At 38.1% G+C, this 21,233-nt stretch overlaps 1 protein-coding gene across 2 annotated transcripts in view; it reads right to left on the reverse strand.

Moving 5' to 3' along the window:
• Positions 1 to 21,233, reverse strand: part of SPAST (spastin) — a 53,564-nt gene that overhangs the window by 24,330 nt on the left and 8,001 nt on the right. Inside the window, exons 2-4 of one of the 2 annotated variants that reach the window (XM_081254967.1) lie at positions 11,677 to 11,760; positions 9,324 to 9,407; positions 2,499 to 2,594 (exon numbers count right to left, since the gene is read on the reverse strand). In XM_081254967.1, the coding sequence (XP_081111093.1) occupies positions 2,499 to 2,594; positions 9,324 to 9,407; positions 11,677 to 11,760 (264 nt within the window). Of the gene's footprint in view, positions 1 to 2,498; positions 2,595 to 9,323; positions 9,408 to 11,676; positions 11,764 to 21,233 lie in introns of both variants that reach the window. The other variant, XM_081254966.1, reaches the window with a different exon arrangement.

The following is a 21,233-nucleotide window of genomic DNA, read 5'->3' on the forward strand; positions in this document are numbered from 1 at the left end:
CCTATCCCGTTGCGGAGCACAGGCTCCGGATTCGCAGGCTCAGGGGCCATGGCTCATGGGCCCAGCCGCTCTGTGGCACGCGGAATCCTCCCAGACCGGGGCACGAACCCGCGTCCCCTGCATCAGCAGGCGGACTCCCAACCACTGCGCCACCAGGGAAGCCCAGTTTGATTTTTTAATGGGTCCCAGAAGAGAAAGCTGCTTTTGTCCCCCAACATGGCAGAAAAATACAATGGGATCTCACATGTGGAATTAAGTAGAAGAAAATCAAGATAACAAGGGAAAGGCATACCAGCTCCTCAGGGCTAGAAAATTTTGCTGTTTACTCAGGTAGGATTATTAGGATCTCAAATTTGTATTTTGGGGCTTCCCTGGTGGCACAGTGGTTGAGAGTCCGCCTGCCGATGCAGGGGACACGGGTTCGTGGCCCAGTCCAGGAAGATCCCATATGCCGCAGAGCGGCTAGGCCCGTGAGCCATGGCTGCTGAGCCTGCACGTCTGGAGCCTGTGCTCCGCAACGGGAGAGGCCACAACAGTGAGAGGCCCGCGTACCGCAAAAGAAAAAAAAAAAAAATTTGTATTTTGGAAACTTCACTATTTACACGTGGTGAATTCTTACATTTCTTTGTTTTTTCAAACAGTCATTATGAAGATGTCAGCCCTTCACAGCCATGCTAAAAGAAACACAAAAAATACTTTATACTTGAAAAGGTTATTTTAAATCAGATACAGGAAGGAATGGGAAAATGAATATAGTTACTAAGGTGGGGCTCTGTAGTGGAAGACCAAACCAGACTGAGAACTCCTTAAGGGAGAGGTAAAGCCACAAGGGAAAGAGTTGATGACCAATTGTCTCTTCCATCCCAAAAAATCCACTCACACTATTTCTTCTTTATTGAAATCTTGTTCATTGCAGCACTATTTACAATAGCCAGGACATGGAAGCAACTTAAATGTCCATCAACAGAGGAATGGATAAAGAAAATGTGGTATAGCAACTAAGACCTGGCACAGCCAAATAGATAAATAAATAATAAAATATTTTAAAAAAAAGATGTGGTACATATATACAATGGAATATTACTCAGCCATAAGAAAGAACAAAATAATGCCAAGTGCAGCAACATGGATGGACCTAGAGATTGTCATACTGAGTAAAGTAAGTTAGACAGAGAAGGGCAAATACCATATATCATTTTTATATGTGGAATCTAAAAAATGGGTACAACTGAACTTATCTACAAAACAGAAATAGAGTTACAGAAGTAGAAAACAAACTTATGGTTACCAGGGGGTAATGGGGGGGGTGGATAAATTGGGAGATTGGCATTGACATATACACACTACCATATATGAAATAGATAACTAATAAGAATCCACTGTATAGCACAGGGAACTCTACTCGATACTCTGTAATGGCCTATATGGGAAAAGAATCTAAAAAAAGAGTGGATATATGTATATGTATAACTGATTCACTTTGCTGTACACCTGAAACTAACACAACATTGTAAATCAACTACACTCCAATAAAAATGAAAAAAGCAAACAAACAAAAAAATAAATCTTGAAACCTTTTTTCTATCACATATGAGTAAAGAAAGCAGTTGTTTTATAGTCTATACTAAGGGTTTTCTACTACAACTTGAACAAAGTAATATTTACTTTAATAAAATTTAAGTACTAGACACAGAACGAATTCTGAAAAAGTTACCAATAAAACTAGAGAAGATGTCAGAGAACCTAGGAAATGAAGATCCTACCACCCAAACAAAACAGCATTTAATTTTCTGTAGGAGTTGATGTGATGACCAAAGTTTATGGAAAACAAATTTAACCCATAGTAAATAATAGTATTCTAGGGGACTTTCCTGCCAGTCCAGTGGTTAAGACTCCGTGCTTCCACTGCAGTGGGGTAGGGTTTGACTCCTGGTTGGGGAACTAAGATCCCTGCATGCCACATGGCATGGACAAAAGAAAAAGAAAAATAGTATTCTAATGTTTCTCCTCACTATGTGAATTCAGCTTCAAACTTTTTCTAACAGGTGCTATGATAAAACATTCATGTATTATATAATTGAAAATATATATGCATTGAAAATTGGTATATAACAAAGAAAAATTAAAATTTCTGTCTCAATAAACACTTCATAAAAATTTGGTACAGGTACCCATAGAAAAGAACACAAAAGCTCAAAGTAAGATAGAAACAATAGAACCTTTTAATAATTTAGGAAAACGAACCTTCATATTTTATAATTTCAAAAATTGGAGGTTGTAAAATATGCAAATATAACATGTTGAGAATGGCTATGCCCTATGTATTACGTGTTTACACACCATGAATGATAGGGCTACTGTATTTTCCACACAGCCCTGTGCAAACAAAAACCAATCAAATCTACCACTATAAAATCAAATCAACATTATCAGGTTAAGTAAGACTCTACTTTGCATGCAAGCTTTGTTAGTTTACATGTTAGTTAACCTAAACCCACCTGACTGGAGATGTCCATTGCGGCATGTCAAGTTAGTACTGTCATTATAGACGTCCGTTTGTGACTTGGAAAACTGCAAAACTGGCTGCAGCTTCTCTATGCAACAGAGGGGGGTAAAAAAGAAAAAAATAAACAAAAAGGAAAAAAAATACATGATAAAAAAATAAAATATATGTGAAAATGAAAAACGATTCAAGGTGTTACAAAGTTATTACATAATGAAGGGTTTGGCATTTACATAGAATTACCTTTAACAACAGAATTAGTAAAAACTCAGACATTAAAATAGCAACAGAAATGAACAAGTGAATGACTATGTTCAAAATATGCATTATTCAGGATTGGTAACCTGAGGCAATTCTATATCACTACCATCGCCAGCAAATACTTCCTGAATATCTAATATGTCCAAATCGTTGTGTAGGGAGAGCAGGATAGAGATACAAAGAGAACATTAAAAAGGCTTTACAGAAGAAGTGGGCTGTGAGTTAGCTGGCATCTGTAAAGATTAAAAAAAAAAAGGACATTCAGGAAAGGAGAAATGACACAGAAGGAAACAGTAAGGAGTGTCTAGGAAATGCCATATTCAGCTACATTAATGTATGTCAGGCAGAAAATAAATGTAATAAAGCAGAATGGAATAAGCATGCTGCAGAACTGTGCGTGTACCCTACCATTTATTTAAATACACACATGTATACTTGTATATATGAAAATTATCTCTAAAAAAGACCCAGAGAAACTGGTAATACCAGCTGCCTCTGGGGATGGGAAATGAGTGGCTGGGGCATAGCATGGGATGGATGCTTTTCAAACTCAAGCTTTTGAAATGTTGTGGCATGTGCATATATTGCCTATTTTTAAATTAATCAAAGATTTTAAAGGATTATTTCAACCTTACTCCCACTTCAAATAACAACAACAAATCCTCTCAAGATCTAGGTCTCTATGTCTAGCACCTGAAGCCCAAGAGTGTATCGGTTTGAGCTTCCTTGCCACTGTACATCACTGCTACACTCCTTCCCCAGTCAAGTCAATCTATATTGTTAGCTGATGAACACCCTGACAAACACTCTACCACTTACTCACTAGTACGAACTTGCTTTAGCGTCAGTTTTCCGAGGGTCTCAAGGGTTAAATAAAATAACACATGAAGTACTTGCTCTGAGCGTCATTCATAATAGGGCTCAATTTTGACCATATTTATTTTGTTGAAATACTCCAAGTTATCATTACTGATTCTCTCCTCCGGTACTAAGAAGTCGATGAATATATGCAAAAATGTAGCACATATATACTAATTCTTTTAAACTTTCATTTCTAATGTCAGACAAGCAGGCGCCATGCTTGGTTTATGGTACAACCACACATGCCTTTGGGACAGGTTAAATAGCAGCTACCCTTTTTGCACAAAGCACAAAGTACTGCACAGCTTTTGTATCCTAGAACTGGCTGATACAATATACCTTGGAGCCCTTTTTCTGTTGTTAGTTAACAGGTAGGTCATCTGATTTTTCTCAAAGATAATACTCTTCAAATCACCATATTGAGAAAGAAACCATTTGTGTTGGTAAAAGACATAAATTAGAAAGAACTGATTTGTAAATGTCTGATTTATCAATTAAAACTCTTCAATGAAATGTAACAAAAAGTTCACATAAACATTCATTATATAGTAAAAAATAAACAGAAATTAAATCCTTAGTTTTGATAAATAATAACTAAGAATAATAAGTCATAGAACTTTTTTGCAGGGTTTGGATTTATATGCATGAAAACACACACACAATAGCAGCACACAGCTAATGTGAACCTGCTCCAATTCTTTTTTTTTTTTTTTTGAAGAAAGTAAGCTTAGTTTAATGCTTCTTTTTAGAATGACTAAAGGTCGTGTAGATTAACGAATGATTTAAAATAAAACAAATCACCTTGCTTCTTGATCCCTCATGTGCAATCCCCACACAATCATCTCAGTGATCTACTTATAAGGGAAATTTTACCACATAACTTGTGTGCCTACAACCCTTTAGCAGTTTCCCACTGCCCACAGATTAGCACTCAAGCTCCTTTATATGACCAACAAGGCCCTCCAGGATCTGCCTACATTTCTTATGCCTGAGCAATCCCAAATTCATGTCTCTACCAGCACCATGCTTTCCCTTGTCCCTGAGTCTATGTTCATGCTGTTAGTTCCTCATGGAATATCTTTCCACCCAACCATTAATAACTTTTATTTATCTTTTTAAATCCCCACTTTAGGTTTCTTCCAGGAAGATTTCTCAGACACCTATTTTCCCATCCCTACAAAATATTTGTGTATCTCCATCCTGCAGTGATGATGATTTATCTATTTATGTCTGCCTTCTCCACTATATCAACAAGAGCCTAAACACAGGAACATTTTATCCAATCTATCAGTAAATCGGTTTGCTCAGGCTTCAACTACAATCATCAGCCGACCACTTGTTACTCCTGGTATCAGCCTGGCCCGAGCCTCCACCATTTTCCTCCTAGGTTACCACAATAGTTGTCCTACTTGCTCTCCTTGGTACATAACATACCCTTGCAACATCACAACCAGAGGGAGCCTTTTTAAACTGAAGTCAGATGATGTTACTCCTTTCCTAAAAAATCCTTGTAACTGCTCCCCACTTCACAGGTGGCAAAAGCTCAAATCTTCAGTGGCCTGTAAGGTCCTGCATGTTGTGATGGCCGCCCCCTCTGCTCGCCCCCCACCCCCACCATTAGTTCTCTGACCTCATCTCTACTATACTCTCCTTGCTGTGGCACACTGGCCTCTTTGCTCCTCTCAAACATACCAGATGTGTTTTCTTAAGGCTTTGCATCAGCTCTTACTTCTCCCCAGACCACTCTTCTCCCAGATACCTGTAAGGCTAACTTACAGGTCATGTCAACTTCTCCAAGAGGTATATACCCTGACTATCCTATTTAAAACTAAAAACCCAGACCACCTCCCATCTACTCCTAATCCCCTGTACTGTGTTTTATGTTTTCTTTTCTCCACAAATTTATCACCTTCTAACACATGGAATAACCTATTTATTCTTTATGTTTATTGCCTACTGTCAGTATTCTCCCTGCTGGAATATAAACTCTGTGACACAAGGATCCTTGTCTATATCCTAAGTACCTAGAACATGATAACCACCCAATAAATATTTCCCGAGTTAAGAAATAAATTCAGGGCTTCCCTGGTGGCGCAGTGGTTAAGAATCCGCCTGCCAATGCAGGGGACACAGGTTCAAGCCCTGGTCCGAGAAGATCTCACATGCCGTGGAGCAACTAAGCCCGTGCGCCACAACTACTGGCCTGCGCTCTAGAGCCTGCGAGCCACAACTACTGAGCCCACGTGCCACAACTACTGAAGCCCATGCTCCGAAACAAGAGCAATGAGAAGGCCGCGCGCCGCAACGAAGAGTAGCCCCCGCTTGCTGCAAACTAGAGAATGCCTGCGCACAATAACAAAGACCCAACACAGCCAAAAATAAATTAATAAAAAAAGAGAAAGAAATTCAGTTTATATCCCTTGGCACCGTTCCTGGTACAGAGTAAGGACTTAATAAATGGACCCTGAATGAAGCTAAATTTTTTTTAAAAAGGGTAATTGCCAAGTTACCAGACACCAATGCCAAAATTATCTTTTTATCTACAGCAGGTTTTACACTTAAGTTTGCTCTAAGGTTCACTATCAGTAAATTGAAGATATATAATACATATGAACTCTTCCCATCTTTATCAGAGATGCTACATCCTCTCAGACCAGTCTGTATGGGGAACTCCCAGTTATCATTCTCCATACTACTTAGATACCTATCAGGCATCCCACCTCTGAAAAGCTCCATTTTTTAACCAGCACATAATACACAAATATGCTCTACTATGCACTTGTGCACACTTCATTTTTACTGTCTTTGGTATATAACTCCCAGATATTCTGCATTCTCAGAAGACAGGAAAATGTTGATGATGTCTTTTTAATCCACCCTCTCTTTTTTAAAGTAACATCTTTCATGAATGGACATATAGCACTTTTGAGGATAACAAACAACAACAACAACCAAATATTAATTCTATTAAAGCCCAGCTTCATGTTATATTATATATCTTTTTGTCCTCTCCTCTAACAACACAAATAAGAAATTACTAAGTTGTATTTAAAGACAAGTCTATAAATTGATGAGTTGCTTCTAATGTTTTACCATATCACAATTTCAAATGCTGATAAAAGATAAAAACCAACTATTATTCAATTTGAAACATGTTACAAAATGTTCCATAATCAAACTTAATCTGCATCACATACATTGATACTTTGTACATATACTGAAAAGGTGTTATAGCTAAAACATATAGAAAGGACCAATTAGAACAATTAGATAATTATTTTACTACAACAACCCTTGATGTAATATGTAATTTTATTTGACACAGTAATAACCACCACTTAGGAAGTAAGGAGGCAAACTGTCAGCCACAGAAGCCAGGAGAACACTGCCTTGTTAGCTATCTGAAAACAGTAAGGGTTTCTTTTTCAAAAATGTGGGGCAAGGGCTTCCCTGGTGGCGCAGTGGTTGAGAGTCCGCCTGCCGATGCAGGGACATGGGTTCGTGCCCCGGTCTGGGAAGATCCCACATGCCGCGGAGTGGCTGGGCCTGTGAGCCATGGCCGCTGAGCCTGTGCGTCTGGAGCCTGTGCTCCGCAACGGGAAAGGCCACAGCAGTGAGAGGCCCACGTACAGCAAAAAAAAAAAAAAAAAAAAAAAAAAAGTGGGGCAAAAAATTTATAAACACCATGGACCATATAGGAATGAATGAATGGGTGAATTAATAAAAAACATATGTGTATATATGTACACAAAAGCAGGGGTGGTGATTACACACAGGTAAGGAGATGAACAAAACCCAGCATTTTCGAGTACTTACTATGGGTTAGGTTCCTTCAACAATTCATAGTCACAAATACAGTGAGATAATAATTATCTATTAGCCTCATATTACAAATGAAATAAAGAAGACTCAGAAATGCTAAATAACTTATCAAAAGCACAGAGCAACAAATAAAGTCTGCCTGTTTACCAAGTTTCTACTATTTCTATCACATCAAGCTATGGTAGAACCACCCAAGAAGGGTGGGTTTTAGTTCCACCTTGTTTGAGGGGTAGATTTACCTTCAGAATATATTTTTAAAACCTATACCATCAAATAGAAGATGAGAAGTTTCACTTTATAGACCTTTTACAGCTGATGAATGCAGAAAGAATGACAATTATAATGTCACTAGGCATAAGTCATCAACTGCTGCTAACATCACAAGAAATACTGATGGATAAACACAAAACCACCTATCAGGTAGTCTTATCATTAAAAAATAAAGGGCTTCCCTGGTGGCGCAGTGGTTGAGAGTCCGCCTGCCGATGCAGGGGACACGGGTTCATGCCCCGTCCAGGAAGATCCCACATGCCGCGGAGCGGCTGGGCCCATGAGCCATGGCCGCTGAGCCTGTGTGTCTGGAGCCTGTGCTCCGCAAGGGGAGAGGCCACAACAGTGAGAGGCCCACGTAATGCAAAAATAAATAAATAAATAAATAAAAATCTATTTTCAATCCAATTAAGGCTCAACTATCAATTTATAGGGAGGACAGAAGAACATACTAAAAGATAACATGGAGATGCATGGAGCGAAAGTCAGACTGCAGGAAACACTACGTGGAAAAGATCTGGTTCATCAGCAAATAAATTGCAAGAAAATGAAAAAACAGACTTGTATATTAAAAGAGATGTATAGTATGGATCTTCTTGAAATCCTGATTCAAACAATTAAATTATAAAAAAAATAGTAGGAGTTATTAAATTTTGAGATACTGACTGCACATTATTTATATATTATATATAAATTTGGACACTGACCATTTTTTTGGCTGTTACTTTTATGTTTATGTTAGTATTAAAAGAATTATTGGTTATTTTTTAGGTGTGATAATGGTATTTTGGCAAATTTTTTTTTTGGCAGTCATGTCCATCATCCCATTTAATACTCACAGCTTCCCCAGAGGGAAGAATCATTACCTTCGTTTTATAATGAAATGAGTTTTCTTTTTGAAGGTTTGTTCTAGTTACAAATCAAAGTAAAAAATAAGTGATACACAGGAAATAAGGGAGGGACGGAAAGAAGAGAAACGTTAGAAGTGACAATCTCCTCACTTTGGCAATTTTATTTTTAAAGCATCTTTATCTTTTAGAGATATGAAATACTTATAAATGAAATAAAAAGATATCGAGAAATTGTTTCAAAATAGTAATATGAAGTTGGGGAAAGTAAGCAGGGATATACACTGTGGTTGGCAAACTTTTTCTGTAAAGAGCCAGCAGTAAATATTAAAATACTTTTAAAGCTATATATTAAAAGGCTTTGCAGGCTGTATGATCTGTGTATCAACTACTTAATTCTCTCACTGTAGCATGAAAGCAACCAGATAATATACAAAGGAATGAGAGTAGCTTTGTGCCAACTTACAAAAACAGGCAGTGAACTGGATTTAGTCCATAGGCTATAGTTTGCCAGTCTTAAATCAAGACCGACAATGAGTTGATAATTACCAAAGCTGAGTGATGGATAATTAGTTCAATAAACTCTTCTGTTTTGTATACGTTAGAAATTTTCATAAGTTAAAAGAAAGCCTAGAACACATTTTCAAGTTCACTGATTTATTTCCATCTGCATTTAAAGTTTCATTAAACTTTTAGGATTTTAAATCTTAAGATTTTAAATACATCTCATTCCAGTTATACGATTCATTAATTGATACCTAATAGTTGTAAACGGTCCTTGGCCATAACCAAATTAGTCATCATTTTAGCTTGAAGGCGTCTAGCTCTTTCATACTGTTCACCTGAAAGAAAAAGCAGAAAAAAAGAATTAAAATATCTACATTTACCTACTAATGCTGCTTCAAGGTAAATTATCATACCAACTAATCTCATGGGGAGTCATAGTCTTTATGAAAAGACTATGCAATTAACAGAATATCATTTTCAAATAATATCTTAAAAAAATCAGTTATAGTTCCTTATGATGGCTTCAGACCTACTGTGGTATTTCATGGATTTTACGGGTTTTGAGACATATTTTCCCCCCTACATTTAAAACTCTTTGAAATTGGTAAGTGTTTTAAAACCTGTGCCAACCTACTAATGCTATCAGCCAGGCTGCAGTCATAACATAGTCTGTCACTTCCTCCGCATACAAAAATTTGGTCATAGATACTAATACTCCTGTTATAGCTATGTCTAAATAAGATTAAGAGAGCATATTCAATAAGGTTAACATTCAAATTCTATGTGATAAGAAGAGGATGTGTCATAGTTTAATTGACATTGTTTTTTCTCTTGGTCCAGTTGAAGGCATTTTTGATTCAATGAAATACTATTTTTCTTATAGCCGACTCATTTTCTTCTTACAGCCGACTCATTTTCTTCTAACTCTTCTTCTATGCATTTGGCAAAGAACAGCACATATATTTTGTACATAATTCATAAAGTCATGCTCATAAACTCATGAAAAGTCTCCAAGACCCAATCTTCCATATTTACTTGTTCTATTCTGCCCTCTTTTATACAGGAGACCAGTAGCTAGAGAAACAGTCAAAATAAAAAGGAGAGATTAAAAAACATGGTAAATATTGGACACATTTAGTTACTGGAGATTAGCTGATATAAGTTATAGAATCAGCCAGCCAGATAAAATATCCACTGGGTGGATTGATCCATAAGGCTAAGATTCTCAGCCCACACATTGTAATTTTTGCTTCTGAATTTATTTTAGCTATGAGAAGCTGAGGTACTTTACTCATATAATAGTGGTACCCACATACCACTATTCACAGCATAGTATTTAAGAATTCAGGCTCTGAAGTCAGACTGCCTGGGTTCAAATCCTGACTCTACCACTTCCTGCCTATGAGACCTCATGCAAGTTACTTAATTTCTTTGCACTTAAGGTTTTTCATCTGAAAAATAAGGATAACGGTAGCAGCTTTAGAGTGTAGGGTTGTGGTGAAATTAAAAGAGATAATACGTATGAAGCACATACAATGATGCTTGGGCACATAGTATGTGTGCAAGAAATATTGTCTACATATTTAAAGGTAATATTAGACTCTGATTTTTTTTTTGGCTGTGTTGGGTCTTCGTTGCTGCATGCAGGCTTTCTCTAGTTGCAGCGAGCAGGGGCTACTCTTCGTTGCAGTGCGCTGGCTTCTCATTGCGATGGCTTCTCCTGTTGCAGAGCATGGGCTTCAGTAGTTGTGGCACGCAGGCTCAGTAGTTGTGGCTCGTGGGCTCTAGAGCGCAGGCTCACTAGTTGTGGCACACAGGCTTAGTTGCTCCATGGCATGTGGGATCTTCCTGGACCAGGGATTGAACCTGTGTCCCCTGCATTGGCAGGTGGATTCTTAACCACTGTGCCACCAGGGAAGTCCTTAGACTCTAATTTTTAATTTGATGTGACAGGAAAGTAAAGATGAGAAATAATTGTTTTGGTTTTAAAAAGCCATGTGTGAATCAAAGTCAGACATTACAGCTCATATTTTTTTAAAAAATATTTTTCCATTCCTTTTTTTAAAAAAATTTATTTATTTATTTATTTATTTATTTTTGGCTGTGTTGGGTCTTTGTTTCTGTGTGAGGGCCTTCTCACGGGCCCAGTTGCTCTACAGCATGTGGGATCTTCCCAGACCAGGGCTTGAACCCGTGTCCCCTGCATTGGCAGGCAGATTCTCAACCACTGCACCACCAGGGAAGCCCCAGCTCATATTTTAACATGCAGTCAAGCATTACCCACAGTGTAAAAGGGAGTCTGTTAAATAACCACTCCTTCCCTGCCTCGACAATGAGGAAAGGATGAGGTTTCAAAAACAGGTTTAAAAATAGGGTTAAAATGTCATGAACAGCGGTTCCAAGGAAGACACAAGTAATATAATAATCAAGTTTGAGCATATCTGGTTACAACTTCATTTTTAGCATAGGTAATAAAGCATTAACTTTAACAAGAACATTTAAAAATCTGTTAAATACTTTTATTAAGATAAACGGATCTGAAATCAGGACAATCATGTGAACACAATTTCGGATGCTACTAAACAAACGTAAATATAACCTTACCTTGTCCTGTAACTACGACAGCTATTCCTTTTTCTAGTTCTTCAATACCTTTCTTATACCATTCCACAGCTTGCTCCTTTTGTCCTACTTTAAAATAGAAATAATTATTTGTATAAATCGCAAGTATACCCTAAGAATACACCAAACATTTTCCAAAGCATGCTCTTATTAGGAAATACATGAAAAAAAGAGTTGTGATCAAACAAGTCTGAAAACTGTTACTCTGTGACTTCTTAGGACTTTAGCATCTTAATGTATATGTGGCTCGGCAAGAGGGAGATATAGACGTCAACATTTCTCAAAATTTTAGAGCTGTGATTCTTTGTTTATCATCTCATGGTATTGATGCTTATAACCACTGAAATGTTGTATTAGAGAAATAAATATTCAAGATTTTATTTTAAATAAATGGTTTTTAAAATATATACTGTTAGGAAAAATAAATATGATTTCAATAATAGTGAGGAAAAAAGCACTGTTTAATCTAACTGTAGTCAAATATGATGTAATATGTTCACAGGTGCTCCTTTCAGAGTTAGCTTTTATTTAATAAATGATTGCACCATGAGAACTGGTGTATGAGATTACAAGTGTGGCCATTAAGTAACACATTTCTATTTTCTTTGAAACATGACAACATTTATCCTTGATCCAAAATTAAGCTTTAAAAGGATCTAAAAATTCAGCATAATCAAAATATGTGTAGGATACTTCTTTAAAGTGTTAACAATTATATACAAATTTCATTGTTTTTAAAATTAATTTCTTAGTCCTTAGAATCTTCAAAGCCTCATAAGTGGCTAATATAGAGATACAGTAAAGCAAAGGTGGAAATCATGCATAAGAACTGTTTTTCATTTTTCCCTACTCATGTCCCTATTTAATCAAACAAAAATTCCCATGCCATTCTTTAATTTGAAATTTCAAAATCAATAAAATATCATGACTCTCCTGATAACATAGAATAGATGAAGACTTATTATAAACACCAGAAAACAACTAAGAAATACTGTCCCCTTATGAGTGTGTACCTCCTACCTACCTTCCTCCACCCCCAAAATAAATCACTAACTAGATTTAGCCCCTTGGACAGGGTAATTTCTTACTTATTACCCATATAAAATGCCAGTAGTATTTTACACAGTGTCTGATCCAGAGTAAGTGCTCAATAAGTACTTGATAATGACACATGAAGAAATTATTAAAAATCTGTTGTAAGTCAATTTAAACTATTTGGATGCTTACCTTCTAGTTTTTTATGAAGAAAATATCTGTTTACATGTATTTTTGGTCTTTTAATTTTAAAAAAGGGGTAAATTACAGAAAACAGTAAAATAGCATTTGCATTCTGTGTGGTGGGAACATTGATAACAATGTCGTATTTACTTAAAAATTTAAAAAATGAACTGCAACTTAACAGATACAACAGAAGTTCCTTTTTTGTGCCTCTTCCCATTCTCACGCTCCTTTCCTTCCCAGAAACCACTATCATGAATTGAGTGTCTACCTTACTTGTATATATTTTTCTATTGTTCCTACTTTATTTATATCATTTTATTTTAAAAATTTACATTGCTTTTTAGATCTATGTTGCTATACAGAGATTAGTTCATTCATTTCAACTCTGCATAGTATCCTATACCATCCTACAATTTATTCAACTATCTCCTATTAAAAGATATGTAGGTTGTTTCCAGTTTTTCAATATTTCAAATAATGTTGCAATAAACATTCTTGTACCTGTCCCCCTATGTACATGAGCCAGTTTCTCTTGAGTATATGCTTAAGAAGTAGAATTGATGAGTCATAGTTCATCACATATTCTCCATTTACCAGAAATCAACAAAATGCTTTTTGAGAGCGCTTGTGCCAATTTATACTCCTAACAGCAGTGTATGACAGTTCTCACTGGCAACATCTGAACAAAATCTTTTAAGGTGTTTTACCACATTACAGAGAGGCAAGTGAAATGACTGATTACAAATAAAATCACATGCTCAATAATTACTCTACTACCTAACATTCGTTGGTAACAGGAAGTTGATTTACTGCATTATTTGAATCTCCTTAAGTCAGTGTGACAGTAGAAAATGCATAGATATTTCTTACCTAAAAGTACAAGACCACCAGAGAAAGGATAGACATATAAATCAATGGAACAGAGGGACTTTCCTGGTGGTCCAGTGGTAAAGAATCTGCCTTCCAATGCAGGAGACGTGGGTTTGATCCCTGGTTAGGGAACTAAGATCCCACATGCTGCAGGGCAACTAAGCCTGCACGCCACAACTACTGAGCTCACGCGCCTCAACAACAGAGCCCGCGTGCCACCAACTACAGAGCCCACGTGCCCTGGAGTCCACGTGCCACAACTAGAGAGAGAAAAAAGCCCACACGCCACAACTATAGAGAAGTCTGAGCACCACAATGAAAGATCCCACATGCCTCAACGCATATCCTGCATGCCACAACTAAGACCCGACGTAGCCAAAAACAAAAAAGAAAGAAAATTTTAAAAAAGTATCAGGGCTTCCCTGGTGGCTCAGTGGTTGGGAGTCTGCCTGCTGATGCAGGGGACACGGGTTCGTGCCCTGGTCCAGGAAGATCCCACATGCTGCGGAGCGGCTGGGCCCGTGGGCCATGGCCGCTGGGCCTGCGCGTCCGGGGCCTGTGCTCCGCAGCGGGAGGGGCCACAGCAGTGAGAGGCCCGCGTACCGCAAAAAAAAAAAAAAAATCAATGGAACAGAAGTCCAGAAACAGACCCCACATATATCATTGATTTGACTTTGACAAAGAAGACAAGGTAATTCAATGGAGAAAGAATAGCTTTTTCAAAAAATGACGCTGGGGGCTTCCCTGGTGGCACACTGGTTGAGAGTCCGCCTGCCGATGCAGGGGACGTGGGTTCGTGCCCCGGTCTGGGAGGATCCCGCATGCCGCGGAGCGGCTGGGCCCATGAGCCACAGCTGCTGAGCCTGCGCATCCAGAGCCTGTGTTCCACAACGGGAGAGGCCACAACAGTGAGAGGCCCGTGTACCGCAAAAAAAACGCAAAAAAAAAAAAAAAAAAAATGACACTGGAATAACAGACACCCATACACAAAAAAACTTCACGTGACATACAAAAATTAACTTGAAATGGATCACAGACCTAAATGTAAAACCTAAAAATATAAAATTTACAGAAGAAAACATAGATAAAATTCTTTGTGATCTTGGCTTAGGCAGACCCTCTTAGAACATAAAAATCACAAACCTTAAGAGGAAAAAAGTAGGACTTCCCTGGTGGCACAGTGGTTAAGAATCCACCTGCTAATGCAGGGGACAGGGGTTCGAGCCCTGGTCTGGGAAGATCCCACATGCCACGGCGCAACTAAGCCCGTGCACCACACTACAGAGCCTGCACTCCAGAGCCCGTGAGCCACAACTACTGAGCCTGTATGCCACAACTACTGAAGTCCACCCGCCTAGAACCCGTGCTCTGCAACAAGAGAAGGCACCGCAATGAGAAGCCCATGCACCACATCAAAGAGTAGCCCCCGCTCACCGCAACTAGAGAAAGCCTGCACGCAGCAACAAAGACCCAACACAGCCAAAAATAAATAAATAGATTTTTTAAAAAGAGGAAAAAACTGATAAACCAGACTTCATAAAAATTAAAAGTTCCTGCTCTTCAAAAGATGGATCTGACAATGTAAAGACAGGCCACAGACTGACTGGGAGAGAATATTTGCAAAACAATATGTCTAATAAACGTCTTGTAAGCAGAATATATAGAGAACTCTTACAATGATTTTTTTTAAAAGTCATTTAAAAATAGTGTGCAAAAGATCAAAACATACAGTTTACCAAAGAAGAGACATACATGGCAAATAAACACAAGAAAAGATGTTCAACATCATTAGCTGTTAGGGAACTACAAATTAAAACTCCAAGATTTTAATTTTGAATGGAAAAAAGTTACAAGTCACATTTGCAGGTGTGACTACAAAATGATACAGCCATTTTGGAAGAGTCTGGTAGTTCCTCATGACATTAACATATACTTATCACATGACCCAGCCCTTCTTCTATGTATTTACCCTAAGAAATAAAAACATCAAAGACCTAGACCTGTACATGAATGTTTACCAGCTTTATTCATAAGAGCTAAAAACTGGAAACAACCCAGATGTCCATCATTTAGTGAACATATTAACAAATTGTGGTACAACCATACATAAGACTACTACTCAGCAATAAAAAGAACAAAATACTGATACATGTAGGAACATAGATGAATCTCAAAAACATGCTAAGTGAAAAAAGCCAGACACAAGAGGCTACACACTATATAATGCCATTTACATGACATTCAGTGAAGACAAAACTATAGGGACAAATCAGATTAGTGATTGCCAGAGGCTAAGGGGGAGGCAAAGGGACGGACTACAAAGAGGCACAAGGGAGATTTTGGGGTGATAAAACATTCAATATATTGACTGTGGTGATGGTTTACACAGCTCTTTGTCATAACTCACTGAACTATAGATCCCTAAATAGGGTAAACTTTATATAAATTATACCTCAATAAATCTGATTTTTTAAAAGTGCAATATTCCAACATTTATGTATAAGAACATTTGTTGTGACTTGAATTATAATACTAGAACTAAAATTTTGATTACAAGAGTAAGATTAGAAGAGAAAAACTAGAAAAGTATTTTAAAAACATCTGTTTGAAGGGATCAGAGAATTTTCAAAACAGTATGAAAATTACTAAAATTTGGAAGGAGGGACCATTTCACACCCATTAGGATGGCTGTTTTTTTTTTTTTTTTTTTCTTTTTGTGGTATGCGGGCCTCTCACTGTTGTGGCCTCTCCCGTTGCGGAGCACAGGCTCCGGATGCGCAGGCCCAGCGGCCATGGCTCACGGGCCCAGCCGCTCCGCGGCATATGGGATCCTCCCAGACCGGGGCACGAACCCGTATCCCCTGCATCGGCAGGCGGACTCTCAACCACTGCGCCACCAGGGAGGCCCAAGGATGGCTGTTTTTAAAAAATTACCAAAATATGGAAAAGAGAAGAGCCAACAGAGGTGAGCCTATGACTTGGGGCACTTTTCTGCTTGAAACAATTGTCAATTCTGAATGCAAATGTGACCAAGAAACTAAGCAGAGCTTTCAGCAGACTCATGGGACTAAGTTGACAAAAAATGAATTCCAGGGCATGCCAAGGAGAATAAGCGGCAATGATTCCAAGATTTTGGTTGGGACCCTGCATCACTGAAGAATTATGAACTAGGCCAGCCTGTACAAGGGCTGACACCCACACTCAAATCACTTCAGTCCCTTAAATTAGGGGAAACTACAAGCCCATAAGCTCCTACGTGATCATCCTTCTGACTAAATTTTTTTTTTAACCTTTGGCCATGCCATGCAGCTTGTGGGATCTTAGTTCCCCGACCAGGGATTGAACCCAGGCCCTGGCAGTGAGAGCGCCGAGTCCTGACACTGGACCATCAGGGAATTCCCCCTTTTGACTAAATTATGGCAGAAAAATCAAACCTTACAATGGCGTCCAGCACACAAAAGGCCTTCATGATTCTTGAACAGTTCTTAATTTCCCTTACACATTTCCCTCTTTCCTATATGGGTCCCAACAACATTCAAACTCAACCAACCAGACTACATCAAATCAAGAGAAGAGTGGGATGGCAGAAACTTACAATGGTTGTAGTGGTAGTTGAAATTAATAGCCAATAATGTGAACTACAAGTGAACTACATAATCTAGGACCAACAACAGCCCAAGAGCCAAATAGAGTCAGCTGCCTGTTTTTGTATATAAAACTTTACTGGATCACACCCCCTATATGAGAGTGTTGAATAGTTTTGAAAGAGCACTTGAAATAATTATTAAATATATACACTAATATGTATAAAATAGATAACTAATAAGAACCTGCTGCATAAACAAATAAATAAAATAAAATTCAAAATTCCAAAAAAAGAGAAATATTTATTAAATGGTTCAACAAAAAACCAAGAGAATGCAAAAATGGGCAAAGGACTTGAATAGACATTTTTCCAAAGAAGATATGCAAATGGCTAATAAGCACATGAAAAGATGCTTGATATCATAAGTCATTAGTGAAATGCAAATCAAAACTATGATGCAATACCACTTCACATTAATTAGGATGGCCATTGTTTAAAAAAACAGAGACTTCCCTGGCAGTCCAGTGGTTAAGACTCCACACTTCCAATGCAGGGGCCTCGGGTTTGATCCCTGGTTGGGGAACTAGGATCCCACATGCCACATGGTGTGGCCAAAAGATGAAAAAATAAAATAAAGTAAAAATAAATAAATAAAAATAAAACAAGCAAACCTTGAAACTAACAAACGTGAAGAAATTAGAAACCCTTGTGCACTGGTGCTGGGAATGTAAAAATGCAAAGCTGGGGACTTCCCTGGTGGTGCAGTGATTAAGAATCCGCCTGTCAATGCAGGCGACACAGGTTTGAGCCCTGGTCTGGGAAGATCCCACATGCCGCAGAGCAACTAAGCCCTTGAGCCACAACCACTGAGCCTGCGCTCTAGGGCCTATGAGCCACAACTACTGAAACCCGTGTGCCTAGAGCCCGTGCTCCACAACAAGAGAAGCCAACTCAATGAGAAGCCCGCGTACCGCGAGAAAGAGTAGCCCCCGCTCACTGCAAGTAGAGAAAGCCCGCTCACGGTAATGAAGACCCAACGCAGCCAAAGATAAAAAAAAAAAAATTAATTAATTTTTAAAAATATGCTTAAAAAATGCAAAGCTGCTGTGGAAAGCAGTTTGGCAGTCCCTCAAAAAAATTAAACATAATAATTACCTTATGATCCAGCAATTCTATTCCTAGGTGGATACTCAAAAGTATTGAAAAGGAACTCAGAGACTTGTATACCAATGTTTATAGTAGCATTATTAACAACAGATGGAAAGAACCCAAATATCCATCAACAGATGAAGGGATAAACAAAATGTGGTATATACATACAATGGAATATTATTCAGCCTCAAAAAGGAATGAAATCTGTTATATGCTACAAGGCTGATAAACATTGAAATGCTAAGTGAAATGTTAGACACCAAAGGACAGATATTGTATGACTCCACTTATATGAGGTACCCAGAATATGCAAATTCATAGAGACAGAAAGCAGAACAGAGGTTATCAGGGACTGGGAGGAGGGGAGTATGGAGAAGAGGAAATGGGGAGTTATTGTTTAATGGATGCAGAGTTGCTGTTTGGGATGATGAAAAGCTCTAGAAATGGATAGTGGTGATGGTTACACAGTACTGTGAATGTATTTAATGCCAATGATTTGCATACTTTAATTGACTAAAATGGCAAATTTTGTTATCTATCTTTTACTACAATAAAAAAAATGACTAAATGACCCATTATAGGCAGTTTGCTGCTCTCTGGTATACAGCAATGAAAATGAACAATTACTGCCACAAGTAACCTCAAGGATTAATCTGACAAGCATAATGTTGAGCAAAAGGAGCCATACATAAAAAGAAGACATACTGTATGATTTCACTGATAAAGCTCAAGATCAGGCAAAGGTGATTTATGGTGTAAGAAGTTAGGAATTGAAGATACCTTTGTGAAGGGTGGGGAAAGGTAGTGAGCAGAAGGGAGAATTTGAGAAAGGCAGGCTTCTGGAGTAATATTCTATTTCTTGACCTGGTGGGGTTTCAAACTGCTGTGCTCAGTTTAATAATTCATTAAGCAACACACTAACTGTGCATTTTATGTATGCTTTAATAAAAGCGTACTTAAAAACTGAAAAAAATAGAGGAGGAAGATTAAATATATTGAAACGGAAAGTGAGTCCCCGTACATTAAGTGAAAAAGGTTACAGATCAGTTTCTATGTAACATGGTTCTTTTCCTCTAATGAATATTTATGTTTATGTAACTAGACAAAATCAGGAAACTTATCAGTAATCATCTCCCTAAGGATAAGATTACAGAAGATTTTCACTTTCTATATTTGTGCATTATTTTAATTTTTGGGTTGTGTTACTGTACAAGCAACAAAAATACTGATGTTATCCATCCTTAAATAAAGATAATAATAGTGGAGGGACTTCCCTGGTGGTCCAGTGGTTAAGAATCCGCCTTCCAGTGCAGGGGACACGGGTTCAATCCCTGGTCAGGGAACTAAAATCCCACATGCCGCGGGGCAACTAAGCCCGCATGTGCAACTACTGAGCCCACGCACCACAACTAGAGAAGCCTGCACACAACAAAGAGCCCATGCGTGGGGCTTCCCTGGTGGCGCAGTGGTTGAGGGTCCGCCTGACGATGCAGGGGACGTGGGTTCGTGCCCCGGTCTGGGAGGATCCCACATGCCGCGGAGCGGCTGGGCCCATGAGCCATGGCCGCTGAGCCTGCGCGTCCGTGGCGGGAGAGGCCGCAGCGGTGAGAGGCCCGCATACCGCAAAAAAAAAAAAAAAAAAAAAAAGAGCCCATGCGTGGAAACAAAAGATCCCACAATGAAGATCCCGTGTGCTGTAGCTAAGACCCAACACAGCCAAATTAATTAATTAATTTTTTAAAAAGTAAATCTATATTCTGTTTAAAAAAAAAAGAATAGCAGACTAATTTGTGAATCATCAACTGCATCTTTTCACTCACATGTTAGTGGTACCCAGATTGCCACAAGAAGGGTCAAAACATGAGTAGTTTGGGTAGGGAGAGAGGATGTCAGTTTGCAAGTATGTGAGTTAGAAGACAGAGATTTAAGTCCTTCTCCATCATTTAATAGCTGTATGACTTTGGGAAAGTCTGGCAATTGCTCTGAGTTTTAGTCTCCTTACCTAAAAACAAGATGACATTTCTTTTACCTCGTGAGTTGTGGCAAAGATCAAATGAAACAGGGCATGGGATAATACTTTAATAAAGAGGTATGTAAAAAATTACCTTTATCATACTTAGTAAGTTTGTTAATAAGTATAAATCCTTCTACTCCAGAACTGTATGCACTGTTGTATTTTAGCTCATAAAGCCCACTGCTTTTAACTTATCTATTTAGTCCTTCTTAAGCATCATTCTACAAACAACTCCAGGGAGTAAGTACATCCATTTTCTTACACAATTTTTTGCTAGCAACTTGCAAGTGTCACACTAGCGGAATAACGGGTATCTTTAAAAATCTTACAGTAGATTTTAATGTGTGCTAATCCACAATAAACCATAGAGACCATGAAGCATCAGACTAACAGCCCCCTGATTAATTCTCTCATAGTTCACTATCACAGAAAGGATCCTTTCTACTCTGTTTTAATTCAGCAAAAAAAGGCCATATTTGCTTTCATGTTCAACCACCAAGGTTTATTTCTGAAGTTAAGATTTATTTTTTCCCATTTAATTGGAAAGGTTTTGAATCCTATGTAAAGGAATCATTACAGTTTTGGACATTTTCTTTAAACCTTAAGAATTTCAATCAATTTATCTTCTTTAAAAGTCTTTTTTAATTTACTATGGATGGTAGGTAATTTTAATTTTCTTCTGTGCATTTTTGGTAT

Source organism: Mesoplodon bidens (assembly GCF_964165515.1).
Source record: "Mesoplodon bidens genome assembly, chromosome: 14".
Classification (NCBI taxonomy): Eukaryota; Metazoa; Chordata; class Mammalia; order Artiodactyla; family Ziphiidae; genus Mesoplodon; species Mesoplodon bidens.